At 38.7% G+C, this 14,601-nt stretch overlaps 1 protein-coding gene across 4 annotated transcripts in view; it reads right to left on the bottom strand.

The window, feature by feature from the left end:
- LOC139472260 (mucin-3A-like) overlaps positions 1 to 14,601 on the bottom strand; it is a 53,390-nt gene that overhangs the window by 16,015 nt on the left and 22,774 nt on the right. For 3 of the 4 annotated variants that reach the window (XM_071254663.1, XM_071254665.1, XM_071254666.1), the window contains 13 exons: positions 12,806 to 12,820; positions 12,272 to 12,418; positions 11,968 to 11,991; positions 11,284 to 11,322; positions 10,793 to 10,960; positions 7,802 to 7,816; positions 5,839 to 6,000; positions 5,171 to 5,194; positions 3,769 to 3,822; positions 2,698 to 2,718; positions 1,368 to 1,520; positions 1,011 to 1,079; positions 436 to 489 (listed from right to left, as the gene is read on the bottom strand). In XM_071254663.1, coding sequence (XP_071110764.1) covers positions 436 to 489; positions 1,011 to 1,079; positions 1,368 to 1,520; positions 2,698 to 2,718; positions 3,769 to 3,822; positions 5,171 to 5,194; positions 5,839 to 6,000; positions 7,802 to 7,816; positions 10,793 to 10,960; positions 11,284 to 11,322; positions 11,968 to 11,991; positions 12,272 to 12,418; positions 12,806 to 12,820 — 945 coding nt within the window. The remainder of the gene's footprint in view (positions 1 to 435; positions 490 to 1,010; positions 1,080 to 1,367; positions 1,521 to 2,697; positions 2,719 to 3,768; positions 3,823 to 5,170; positions 5,195 to 5,838; positions 6,001 to 7,801; positions 7,817 to 10,792; positions 10,961 to 11,283; positions 11,323 to 11,967; positions 11,992 to 12,271; positions 12,419 to 12,805; positions 12,821 to 14,601) is intronic. The other variant, XM_071254664.1, reaches the window with a different exon arrangement.

Genomic DNA, 14,601 nt, shown 5'->3' with positions numbered 1-14,601 from the left:
AGACAATCCAGTCATTGAGATCATGAGCATTTTGATCCACGCAACTGGGATAAAATGACATGCAACAACCAAGTCAGCTAGCCTGACCATCCGATCCGGTTAGTCGCCTCTTATAACTAGCATGGGTTGCTGAAGATTATAATCTATCTCGGATCTTCACTGGTGACCAATTTTGCATATTTATCATATTTATCGGATCGTGACACCAAGTTCATCTGGTCGATTTGTCGCAATAACTGTAACTATTATATGATGACATATTGTTTGACTATCAAGTAAACACAATTCTGAGTGTTTCGAAACCACTTTTGATTGTACTTCAATTGTTTTATTGAAAAAAATCACACCGTTTTGTTTTATCAAATGGTATAAACGTTACCACTTGCTGAAACATCAGTAAAAATACCACGATAAAGACCGTTGACGAAGTCTTACCTCTAGTGAAATCTGCTGGCGTTGGGGATGGTGTAATTGCCGTCGTGGACGACACTGTAACATGAGGTACAACCAGTAATGTTAGAAATGGTATTGAATTAATAAGCCACAAACACACATGTGTTATTAATTTCATTAAATTAATTTCACACATGAAAACTGTCGTTTCTATTCCAGTTTTACATAGTAAATAACCATAAGTCGCCTTTTACGACAAGCATGGGTTGCTGAAGACCTTTTCTCGCCCGGATTTTCACGGGTTGTTGTTAAATTAGTGTATTATTTTTTCGACATAGAACACACAGAGTTTTCACAAATATTTCTTGAATAGTAGATATGTTCGTTAGAACATAGACCCTAATAACTTTATAGTGGTCTTAAACCTGATAGACAGGTCAACTATATAGTGGTCTAAAACCTGACAGATATCTCACTAATGTTAAAAACCTTTTTAATAGTTAAGTGCCAAAAATCATTTCGTAAACTCGTCGTCTTTACTTGACAAGCTCGATCTGGCGTTCATGAGTTCGGTATATTAAACAACAACCTAGGCACTGAGAGTTTCGGTATCTCACCATCTGCATCAGAAACATCCACGTTCGCAGTTGTCGTCGCCGCCGTTGTTGAGGTAGAGGTGTACAGTCCTAGAAACCCAACGAGGAGCCAAGTAGTTGCAAAAGATATATTCTTACTGACACGATGAAATACACAAGTTTGGATAAATTAATGATAAAACGGCTCAGCATTCAAGTGATGCTTTTAATAATGATTTGTTAACGTTTTCTTTCTTTATGAAATAATGAATATCCCAGGGACCTTTTCCTATTTCGTCCATTGTGATGATCTGCTGGCAGTGAAGTAATATTAGGTGAGACTCACTGAGCCGGTGTGAAATCATGACGTCCACTATCTGACCACCACAACTACTGTACCTGGGAAGCTGACGTAACATTCGTCATGGCTGTTGAGCACGTTGCTGCAGCAGTCCATGTTGTAGATGGGGACGAGCACATCACTCAGGTAGCGGTTCACACACATTTTTTCATAACAGCCACCTGCCTGAATCTCGTTTTCTGTACAGGGATCTGAATTAATCATAAACGGTACGTATATTTAAGAATCCAGGATTCTATAAATTGTAGCATTGATAAGAGTAACTCATATAGACACACAACTCATGTTTATAACAGCGGAAAAAGAAACATTTCCACTGTCCTAAGAAATACCTGCAAAAAAAATCCTTGTACGAGATTTTCGAGATCTAAAGAAAAGATTAAGGAAACAGCATCAATAAATGATGACCCCAGGTGGCGCCGTCACAACAACCGTCTCCGGTTGGGGTGAAAAAAACACTACTAAAAACATTCTTCACTTGACGGTATAACAGAATAAGTGTACCCAACACTAGTAATAACATTCTTCACTTGACGTTATAACAATGTAACTGTACCCAACACCAGTAATAACATTCTTCACTTGACGGTATAACAATGTAACTGTACCCAACACCAGTAATAACATTCTTCACTTGACGGTATAGCACTGTAACTGTACCCAACACCAGTAATAACATTCTTCACTTGACGTTATAACACTGTAACTGTACCCAACACCAGTAATAACATTCTTCACTTGACGGTATAACACTGTAACTGTACCCAACACCAGTAATAACATTCTTCACTTGACGGTATAGCACTGTAACTGTACCCAACACTAGAAATAACATTCTTCACTTGACGGTATAGCACTGTAACTATACTCAACACTAGTAATAACATTCTTCACTTGACGGTATAGCACTGTAACTGTACCCAACACCAGTAATAACATTCTTCACTTGACGGTATAGCACTGTAACTGTACCCAACACCAGTAATAACATTCTTCACTTGACGGTATAGCACTGTAACTGTACTCAACACAAGTAATAACATTCTTCACTTGACGGTATAACACTGTAACTGTACCCAACACCAGTAATAACATTCTTCACTTGACGGCATAACACTGTAACTGTACCCAACACCAGTAATAACATTCTTCACTTGACGGTATAGCAATGTAACTGTACCCAACACCAGTAATAACAATCTTCACTTGACGGTACAGGAATGTAACGGACATTTATGTTTATCGTATATTAAATCTATTTCAATACAGTAAAGTGAAAAGAATAACAATGGTAGATGTTGCTATTTCCAGTCGTGTAAGAGATTCAGCAAGAACGAGGGCGTTATGATTACAGCAGAATATGCTTACACATCTGTCCCGAAGAAGGATCTGAAACAGGAAATTTGTCTAAGTAATTGAGATGACAGATAATTAAACAATATAGGTAAACAAAGTTACCGGCAGTAGATATCATAATGTTTGGAATATATATTTTCTTATTCCTAATATATGATACATACTACAAGGAAAGAAATGAGATCGATTTTCTCTTTATCTTTATCTTTATCTTATGTTTATATTAAAAAATACCGAATGATACTGAGGCGTTTCTCAGTGAAGCAGCTTTACAATCCGCTCATTAATACAGTGTTCCAGTCAGTGAGTGAGTATTGTTTTACGCCGCTTTTAGTAATATTCCAGCAATATCATGGCGGGGGACATCAGAAATGGGCTTCACACATTGTACCCATGTCGGGAATCGAACCCGGGTCTTCGGCGTGACGAGCGAACGCTTTAACCACTAGGCTACCTGACCGACCCTACAGTGTTCGTGCGTATAGTGTCATTTATCATACGGTGCCAAATTATGCACAGTCATACATATCTATAGAAACGCCCACACATTGGGGAACCCCTATCAAAACTTATTGGGAACGTCAGACAAGAGTTTATTGATCAAACAGACATCGACGTGTGGAGCTTAAAAGTAGTTCCTGCAAGGTGAACCCTTTTGTTTTGTTTGTTTGTTTGTTGTTTGTTTGTTCCAGCTAAATGCCGGCGGTCAGTGAATAATCGAGCCTGGACCAGATACTCCAGTGACTGACATCATGAGCATCGATTTACGCAATTGGGATACGATGACATGCACCAACCAATTCAGCGAGCCTGACCACCCAATCCTGTTAGTCGCCTCTTACGATTAGCATAGTCGCCTCTTTACGACAACTGAAGACACATTCTACCCCGGATCTTCACGGGGGACCTCTTTTGCATATTTATCATATTTATCGGACCGTGACACCAAGATCATCCTTTGATTGTGCTTAAACTGTTTAATTGAGAAAAATTCACGGTTGATTTATCACATAATATCATCGTTAGTACTTGCTGAGACATCAGTATAAAATATCAAGATGAAGACTGTTGGCGAAGTCGTACCTCTCGTGAAATCTGCTGGAGTTGGGTATGATGTAGCTGCCGTCGTGTACACAACTGTATCATGAGGAACAACCAGTAATAGTAAAAGTATTGTATTAATAAGCCACAAATACACACGTGTTTGTGGAATGTGTCATAAAATCAATTTCACATATGAAAACTGGCGTTTCTATTCTAGTTTTACCTACTAAATGTACAATCATTCAATGGTAATGTTTAATGCATTCTTGACGTGTCGCGGAAATAATCAAAGCAATAGAAACTTTGAGAGAAAAGAATCAAGTGAGTTCTCCGCTTGATATGGCTCCGTTTGCTTTGACAACCACCTCCAGCCCATCGGGGGCTTAAACATATCAGTCAGTGAGTATGGTTTTACGCCGCCGCTTTTAGCAATATTCAAGCAATATCGCGGCGGAAATTGGCTTCACACATCGCACCCATTTGGGGAATGAATCCGGGCCTTCGGCGGGACTATCGAACGCTTTAACCACCAGGCTACCCCACCGCTTCTAAACATCTGAGAGATATCTTATCAAGTACTTCTGCTGTAGAGCAGAGAGACAATCTTTTTTACACACTAATAATTCATTGGATTGATGAAGGTCATCCTCATGGTCGTAAAGTGAAAGTACCTTACACGGTTCGGTTCCAGTGTAAATTGGTGAGGTGAGGTGAAATTGGGTTTAACGTCGCGTCCAAGATTATTGCACTTATATAGCGACGTGCATGTACGCGTGTGTGTTTGTGTGGCTGCTTGTACTAGTCCGGACTGATGCCGATTTATAGTGCTAGCTCACAGAGATACCATGCCGCAGTTTAACATGAATACCCCACTCAGACACAGTATACTGACTCCGAGCCGACCAGTCCTTGTTTTATCCCCTTAATGCCGAGCGCCAGACAGGGTAACAACAAGTACCATCTTTTTAACGTCTTTTGGTTTGACGCGGCCGGGGATCGAACCCCGGACCTTCCGCTCTCCGGGCGGACGCTCTACCACAAGACCACGGAGGCGGTCTTCCTGTGTAATTAAAGTATTGAGTGACCTTCATTTACGTAGAGTGAGTGAGTGGGTAGAGTTTTACACCCTTTAACCAAAATTGCAACTATTTCCAGGTAGGATCACCAGTAAAATGGCTTCACTTTCAGTATCCTTGTAGAGGCCCTTAAGGAGATTGGTCTACCCCTCGAGTGATTGAGTGACTATGGTTTTAAGCCGCTTGTGTCAATATTCCAGGAACATCACAGCGAGGCAAATGGACTTTATACTTTATCCCCATGTTGGAATCCTTATCAAGATAGTTCTATACCTTCAGTGAGTGAGTGAGTGACTATGTTTTTACCACATTGTTTTTTATCTATTGTACCTATGCGGGACCCGATATAGAAGAAAAGGTCTCACCTGTGGTAGTCGAAGGGAACATCTCTAAAATGAGAAAAAAACACTTTTGTAAATCTTCCCATAACAATAAATGTCATTGCATAGGTGATAGAAAATAAACTAAACATCAAATGTTGCATAAGATTAAATAATTTAAACAATTTAATTAAAACGAACATGTGTGTTGTTGTTTAACGTCGGACTAAGTACAATGGCAGTGGTCTGTGAAAAATCGAGTCTGGACCAGACAATCCACTGATTCACACCATGAGCATCGATCCACGCAATTGGGATACGGTTGAGATGCATCAACCAAGTCAGCGAGCCTGACCTTCCGATCCCGTTAGTCGCTTCTTACAACAAGCATATTCTCTATTCTGACAAGCGTTGGTGGCTTAAGGCGACTTCCATCTTCGCGGGAGAATCAGAAAAATAACATAATGGCGACTTCAAATGATTGTATCAAAAACCATTCATTTTGGATGAGACAGGCTATTAACTCAGTCATTGCTTCCAAACACGCAATTTTCTTCTATGAAAGGAGCAGACCAATTTTCAAAAAACATTTTGCTCAGGTCATCTGGCATGTCAAGCAAACATTTCTTCTTCCACTTTTCAAAAAAAAAACCTTCTTTCAAATGGTCGTTCCTAATCTACGCGAGGGCTCATTTGTTTCGACAAAGAATTACCTTCACAAGTTGTATCACTGTAACCGTTCGTGAAGCCTTGGTATGCGATGTTCTCGGGTCGGCAACAATACTCAGAAATCACGGGATAAAAGAGACTCATTAGTCGTCCTCCTACACATTTCCGGTATGTACAGGAATCTCCGATTTCATCAGTTGTACAGGCTGTTGTCAACAAGATGGAAAATATTAAAACCACAGTACTGTTCCTGATGTACAGGTAGGTTTTATGAATGTGATTACAAGAACTGATCTCGCCAATAGGTTTTGGGCAGTTTACTGCTGACATTTATGGTGAATAGCGTTTTGTTTCATTTGAAGAATAAAATATCAATAGCTATTACCACGATACCAAGAACAACAATGACATAAAGAGTAATAATACATATTATATCATGTCATAGTGATATGACAGTGATAAATTATTTTGAAGTGTATATTCAAATACAAATAGTCACGAAACGTTCAGGTAGGATAAAATATAGTACGAGTATACTAAAATTAATATATTTAATAATTTACTATGTATGAAATTGTAGTAAAATATCAAGAGACTAAGTTGCCAAGAGTTCTAGTACAATCGTTCTACCTGTACGAGCATATGAATAGAATTCAAACGCAAGCAAAATCATTACAACTAAAGAATCACCAAGTGCCCCATTTGGACTAACGGGCGATACCATACACCTTTATATCGCAATCGGCTAACACCAGTGTCGCTGTCCTAATATTAATAAGTAATAAACACTTTTCATTCACCAACTGAAATAGGTTAATTGCATATTATTTAAATTCAGCTTTATTAATATCAGAATACTGAGTCCTTGTGAACAAGAGGATATTACATTGAAGCGAAACGTGACCACGATTCAAATACATCATTGTTATAAAAGTCACGATTCTGGCGGTAAGAAGAACGCCAATGTACGACGACATACATTGACACATATCGAGGCTACTGTGGTAAACCTGGCCTATTGACTTGCTAATACCTACAAGTGTCATATTTGATCTACGTCATTTCCCGCAGAGGGCATGACTGCATGAGAAACGCTGACAAAGACAGTGAATGAAAGCATAAGACGCTAATATATGGAATCCCTGGGGTGTGAGTGCAAGTTCTATCATACTGCGAAGCATTTGGGCCTTTAATAACACATCACTGGTGTATATCTCCGTGTGGCTTTGCGTAGCTACCATCTGTTGACATCCATGAATGGAACTGAATGAATTAAATGCAATAAGCAGGACGCGTGGTTTCTGAAAGGCAGGTGTGTTCTATTCAACGCACATACTGTAGTTTTAGGACACAGAAAGACGGGTCGTCCCTCAAAGCTGTCTTAGCGCTCAGACAATTTAACTCCCATATGAGAATCATAGCGTTTCGTTTTTTTGTTTGGAACGTGACCAAAGTGCGTAACCCAACGCTATGAGCTTTGGTAAAATATATCTTTTACTTTAAAAGAACAATAATTTGATATCCAACAAATCCAACATAAATGGTTACTGTTAAAAGAATGAAACAGAAAAATAGAAGGCCCCAATTTAACACTGTAGTTTTCACTTTCACATCATCACCAGTGAAGTATTGACGATGATATGATATTTCAACATTGTATAATATATTAATTAAATCTATGAACATCTATAACATTCAAAAGAATGAACTATGTCAGTGCAACAAATTAACCAAAACGTAGCGGAATACATATTTTTCCTTGAGTGTCGGCTGAGGCACATTGTGCACGTAACCCTGAATCCTACAAATGTGAATAGAGAACGCTAACCAACCAATATGTAGCGGAATACTTGTCTTTCCTGAGTTTCTGAGTGAGAGAGCACGTAACCCTGAACCATACAAATGTGAATAGAGAATAATGAGTCTCAATTATCTGCCGAAACAGATTCCATTGAGAGTTAAAGTCAGAATAGAGGTGACTACATGAATCAACGAAATTAAACTTACGTGGAAAGTGTAACTCTGAAAAATAATGTTATGAGTTCACAAAATGTCTCGAACAATTAAATTGCACTGAGGCAGAATACACTTACAAGGGCTGGTCAAAAAGTTCTTAGCTTGACTAACTTTCAACTATGGTTCATAACAAATTGAACTAGTCAGTGTAGTACGTTGTGTGAGTAGCTCATTGCAAGTGTATTTGGTCTGTTGAGGCCGTTTGTATATAAGTGACAACGTGATAGGGGTCCAAATGGACACAGGAATGGAAAGGAACGAGAACCGATCAGTCATCAAGTCTTGAGAAAAGAACTCCCAAACAAATTCATGACCGCATGTCACAAGTGTATGGGGATAAGTGCGCCAGCTATTCCACTGTTAAACGTTGGGCAGCTATGTTTACAGCTGGGAGAACAAGCTTTGATGATGACCCTAGCTCTGGACGTCCCTCAACTGCCATCAATGGAGATGCAATCAAGGAGATAGAAAGACTTTTACTGTCAGATAGACGCTGAACTTGAGGAAGACACAGGTAGGTCTAAGCCATGGATCCATTGAAACTACAATTCATGAACATTTACAGATGAATAGGATATATTCTCGTTGGGTGCCAAATTTTCTAAATTCTGATCTTAAGGAAAAAGAAACTGACATTGCCAGAGAAAATGTTGAGCTAATTGAGGAGGATTTCGTCAAATTCAAAAAGAGATTAGCAACGGGTGACCAAACATGGGTCTATCACTATGATCCCGAGTCAAAACGTCAATCCGTGGAATGGCACTATTCCACTTCTCCGACACCAAAGATATTCAAGTCTTCAAGATCAGTGGAGAAAGTTGAAAGCCACTGTATTCTTGGATGCAAAGGGTGTGATCTTTGTTGATTACTTAGCAAGTCAAAAGACGATTACCGGTGCCTACTATGCTCATTTGCTTCATCGCCTGAGAGATTCTATCAAACAAAAACGGCGAGGAATGCTGCCTGCTGGAGTTCTACCAATCAATTTATAATAACAATGCCTCTTCTCACACCTCCCGACTTTCAAAGGCTGCTGTATAATAATGTGGCTTCGAAGCGCTTCCTCGCCCTCCATACTCACTAGATCTGGCAAAAAGTTATTTCTACCTGTTTCCTAAACTGAAAGAACACCCTATGACGACAACGATGACCTCAAAGCTGCAGTGAATGGGTTTTCGGTGGCTTCAGAAAACTTCTACCTGACTGGAATTGTAAAGCTTCTCTATCGATATGAGAAGTGTATTGAAATGCTGGGAGATTATGATAAAAAATAGAATAAAAAACACTTTCACAATTGTTGGTTTTGTTTGTTAGGCTTTGAACTTTTTTGACCAGCTCTAGTATTGTCTTTCAGTGCGACATTTCAGTACCGGCGCCAGTACCTGTCCTGAGTGTCCAACCGCTTTGATAACCATCCTCTTTAGACTAATACATGTGATAGATTTATTTCATACAGTTCAGCACATGCTATTGTTTTGAAACAGACTCTAAACTAAATAGAATTCTGTTAGTTTGATACTACTACTATTTGGATTATCTGAAAGTATACATTCTTTAATGAAACAGCAGTGTCTGGTAGATTCGTAGAAAACATTATGTTGGACACAATGGGATGTATTTTTATATCAATACAGTTTCAGGCACATTTCAACATGGCATTTGGTGATATGATGTAACTGGATATATTTTGTTAAGAACACGTCAGCAGTGATTTTGGCAAATCACATGAATATAAAAATAAAATAACGGATTGTGAAATTCAAATTTGGCCGAAGATCAATATTTGAGAACGCCTCGACAAATCAAATAGAAACAGTTACTTCCAATTTAAGTGTGCTTTTAATAGATACCTGTATGTCCGATTATGTCTTCAGCATAAAATTAGGTTGATCAACTTTCTCCCATGATAAGTGGTCAGTAATTTCAGCGCTGTGTTAAAGGTTATTCAGAAAATGTCTTGTACCATTTGAAGTACAAATAAAGATCCCGAATAATAATAATAATAATATATTGTTCTTGGTTCATATCAAAACCACCCTATAGCCCTGAGCAATCTGTAACTGCCCGAAAGTCTTCTTTGAATGAGTGAGTGAGTATTGTTTTACGCCGCTTTTAGCAATATTTCATCAATATCACAGTGGAGGACACCAGAAATGGGCTTCTCACATTGTAAACATGTGGAGAATCGGACCCGGGTCGATCGACCACATTAACCACAAGGCTACCCCACTGCCCCCTTTATTTATATGAACATTGTAGGGGGCTATAAACATCAAATACTATTTACTGAATATGATCGTTTGACGCAATAGTGGCGTATATTACCATTACAAAGTGCCTGTTTAACGTTCCCAAAAAGATAGATGTATGTTTCAAATTTGGTTTGAAATTTGTGATTGATCAAAGTGAGTACGTCACAGTTATAGCAGGGTGATGTGAGTGTTCTAATTATAGGAGTGTTATTACAGAGTAATAGCAGGGTAATAGCAGAGTTATATCAGGGTAATAGCATGGTTATAGCAGGGAGATGTGAGGGTTCTAATTATAGGAGTGTTATTACAGAATATTAGCAGGGTAATAGCAGAGTTATAGCAGGGTAATAGCAGGGTTATAGCAGGGTAGTAGCATGGTTATAGCAGGGAGATGTGAGTGTTCTAATTATAGACATTGTTATTACAGAGTAATAGCAGGGTAATAGCAGAGTTATAGCAGGGTAATATCAGAGTTATACCAGGGTAATAGCATGGTTATAGCAGGGCGATGTGATGGTTCTAATTATAGGAGTGTTATTATAGAGTAATAGCAGGATAATAGCAGAGTTATAGCAGGGTAATATCAGAGTTATAGCAGGGTAATAGCAAGGTTATATTAGGGTGATGTGAGGGTTCTGATTATGAGAGTGTTATTACAGAGTAACAGCAGGGTGATAGCATGGTTATAGCACTCACTTAGCCGGACGCTGACAAACATTGAATGTACAACCTGGAAATGTGTTGAGGCAATCCTGGGACCAGGGAGAGGTGTCCATCACAAACTCTTCACAGCATGCGAAGGTCAAAGACGGCTGGGTCGCCCAACTCCCGCTCACACAGTAGAGATCCCAGCAATGACTGTAACCCTGTTGTAGCAGCCCGTTACCAGAACACATTGCTGAAATAGCAAAGCAACTTTTAACATAATTCCTGGACAAGCGTAAATCCATTTAACGTAATTTTCATGTTATCGATATTGCGGCCATGTTGAGAACTGGCTTGGAATTGTGTGAGCACGGTTAGACGCAAGATTTTTGGGGTCATAAGTATAAACGTCCGGCTTCATAAACCTAGACATTTCAATGTTGGGAAACTAGAGGCATTATTTTATTATTCGTTATGCGCACACCATATCCTATATTCCTAATGAAAAAGTTGTGTAAAGAGAACTTGTCCAATTGTTGTTGTGTAACCTTTGATAACGTAACTGGGTATAAATACCTGATGTCGTTGAATACGTTGTCGTTGTCGTTGACGGTTCTACGGGACAGAAATATGAAAGCAATAAAAAAAGGCAGAGAGTTTATCAATTGGAACATGATAAATCATTTTCACCTTTATGACAAGCATTTGTTTTGTTAGAAAGTGGTCTGTAACGTCGAAGTTAACTACACAAATTCGCACGCCTGGTGGCTCTGCAAGATATGCCAGAGAGCTTAATTAGGAAATGTTCCTGGAAAACTGTTTACTGTTGACTGATGAATTGAGAACACATGATAACACTAATCCTTGTTTCACGGTAATACGTACAACTTTCACTTCAACCCACAAATGCTGTAACAGAAGTTTACAATGATAAACCTCACTTTGGAAAATACATATATATTTTACTTTCTTAACATACTGGAAGTACCAAGTTTCATATCTGAACAGTCTGTTTTACAATAACCTGTCCCTGAACGATGACAACCACAGAAAAGGGTATTCAATATGCTAACGACCAAAAGAACATTTAACAAGTTGAAAATGGAATGTTAAAAACATTATCCGCTATTATCGAATGCAACTAATTGCAGAAATACAACCTGATCACACCAACGGCAAAGGGCACCGCTACCGACAGAACAGAAATGAACACAAGCTATTGATTTTCCCGGGAATTTCCACGGCAACTAAATGTCTTACCTGTCGTAGTAGGAGGGAACATCACTGAAATTAGATGAGGAAACCTTGATTTACTTATTTGACATCACTAAATGTAATCATGTCTTCCAAACAAATAATAATTAAAATCCCAAGGTTGCCTTGGTATTATGAACGGTATATTGCGAATAGCTAAAACAAAACAATCACTCGACTGCTACTATGAGCAGTAAAAGCTGAAGTGCGACTGGTCCTTGGTTCATCCGATCTCCTGTTCATGTATCTATCAAGGCACCAGTTCTACATGTCATTACAATCAACATTGTCTTAGTAATAAGCTTCATACCATCACATCCGCCCTCACTGTAGGCCATGTCGAGGCGATTTTCGGGTTGGCAACAATATTCAGAGATAACTGCCCACACCAAATCCATAAGGCGACCGCCCGAGCACTTGCGATACGCACAGCCATTCACCTCATCAGAAGTACATCCTAATAATAACACATGTGTATTGAGCAGTAAAATATATAGGCTATATATGTATAAGCAAAGTTAAATATCAAATGAGGTAATTCAAATAGGTTTACTCAAAATTTTATTTTGTATATCTTTACAGATTTTTATACTTTTGTGCAGACTTCATCACAAGTGCTTGACCAAAATTACATAAAAACTATCTACTCATAATTTTACATTTCATGTATGGCTGTCTTAAAAAGGATTATTTTATATTCATAACAATTTAATTCTTTTGATAAAGTGTTATGAAATATTACAGGTACACATAGCAACGTCATCGATTTACTGGCTGTGCACCAATCTGACAGTTTATCTTTATCTCTTATATACATTATACACGATGGTTGACATGAACTTACGTGGGAGGTATAGTTCTGAAAGGAAAGAAAGGTCAATTGTTTATAAACTTTTACAATTTGTTCATTGCCATACCAAGAATTTGTTTGACTATGTGGACATAACTTCTTTCAAATAAGCATTGTGAACAAGCGTAAACTATCAATTGTTAATGCGACAATAACCATTCAGATTCCAAAACAGATTCCACTTGGCGTTAAGGGCAAATAGCTGTAGAAATTATATGAAAATCAGTGATGACACTAGGTGTTCGCGAAAAGGGTAGGCTTGCTCTGCATGTCCACAAGTTATGAATTGCCCTCAAATGAGTACAATGCGTGCGTAAATAAGCTATTTCATGTGTGCATTCAGCAATATTACAGCTGTCTGTAGGTAGTGTGTGTGATGGTATGTGAATGGTGTGAAATCTGGTAGGCAGAGTGTGTAATTGTGTGAAAAAGTGATTCATATTGTAGACAAAGTGAGTGATGGTGTGACAATAGTGTGAAATGTTGTAGGCAAAGTGTGTGACGGCATTAGAATAGTGTGAAATATTGAAGGGAGTGTGTGTGATGGTGTGAGAATAGTGTTTGATGTAAGAATAATGTGACATGTTGTAGGCGGAGTGTGTGATGGTGTTAGAATAGTGTGTGATGTGAGAATAATGTGAAATGTTGTAGGCGGAGTGTGTGATGGTGTGAGAATAGTGTTAAATTTTGTAGGTAGTGTGTGTGATGGTGTGAGAAAAGTGAGGTATGTTGTGAGAATAGTGTGAAATCTTGTAGGCAGAATGTATGACGGTATGAGAATAGTGTGAAATCTTGTAGGTAGTGTGTGTGATGGTGTGAGAATAGTGTGTGATGTGAGAATAGTTTGAAATGTTGTAGGCAGAGTGTGTGATGGTGTGAGAACAGTGTGAAATATTGTAGGTAGTGTTGTGATGGTGTGAGAATAGTGAGTTATGTTGTGAGAAACGTGTGAAACCTTGTAGGCCGAGTGTGTGATGGTGTGAGAATAGAGTGCAATGTTGTAGGTAGTGTGAGTTATGGTATGATAATAGTGTGAAATATTGTAGGCGGAGTGTGTGATGGTGTTAAAATAGCGTGTCATATGGCAGGCAGAGTGTGTGATGGTGTGACAATATGGTGCAATGTTGTAGGTTGTGTGTGTGTGATGGTATGAGAATAGTGTGAAATCTTGTAGGCGAAATGTGTGTGATGGTGTTAAAATAGCGTGTCATGTTGCTGGCAGAGTGTCTGGCGGTGTGAGAATAGCGTGCCATGTTGTAGGTAGTGTGAGTGATGGTATGAGAATAGTGTGAAATATTGTAGGCGGAGTGTGTGATGGTGTGAGAATAGAGTGCAATGTTGTAGGTAGTGTGTGTGATGGTATAAGAATAGTGTGAAATGTTGTAGGCGGAGTGTCATGTTGCTGGCAGAGTGTGTGATGGTGCATGAAGAGTGTGAAATCTTGTAGGCAGAGTGCGTGATGGTGTGAGGCTATTGTGTTGTAGGCATTTACATTTCTCGATTGTACTGGATTCCAAAGCTCAATATAAAATCCGTACACAATGAGATATAATGCTGGGTCAAGCAAATGTACCACCAAATCCCCATTCCGACGGTTAACCATAATCCTTAATACAATCAAGGAATGACTTTCTTTATATTCTCAGAACGTACCTGCGACAAGTGGTATTAAAACCATGTCATTTCTAATAAACTCAAATGTATTTCTTGACGGTTTACAATCTCAGAAAAGAACCATGTTCAATTCTGTAAAAGTATTTGATTTTTCAACTTTGTACACTATTATCCCA

This window comes from Haliotis cracherodii, unplaced genomic scaffold, assembly GCF_022045235.1.
Source record: "Haliotis cracherodii isolate W230 unplaced genomic scaffold, xgHalCrac1.p SCAF_24, whole genome shotgun sequence".
Classification (NCBI taxonomy): domain Eukaryota; kingdom Metazoa; phylum Mollusca; class Gastropoda; order Lepetellida; family Haliotidae; genus Haliotis; species Haliotis cracherodii.
The sequence above is the reverse complement of the archived record's forward strand: the minus strand, read 5'-3'. Positions and strand labels throughout refer to the sequence as shown.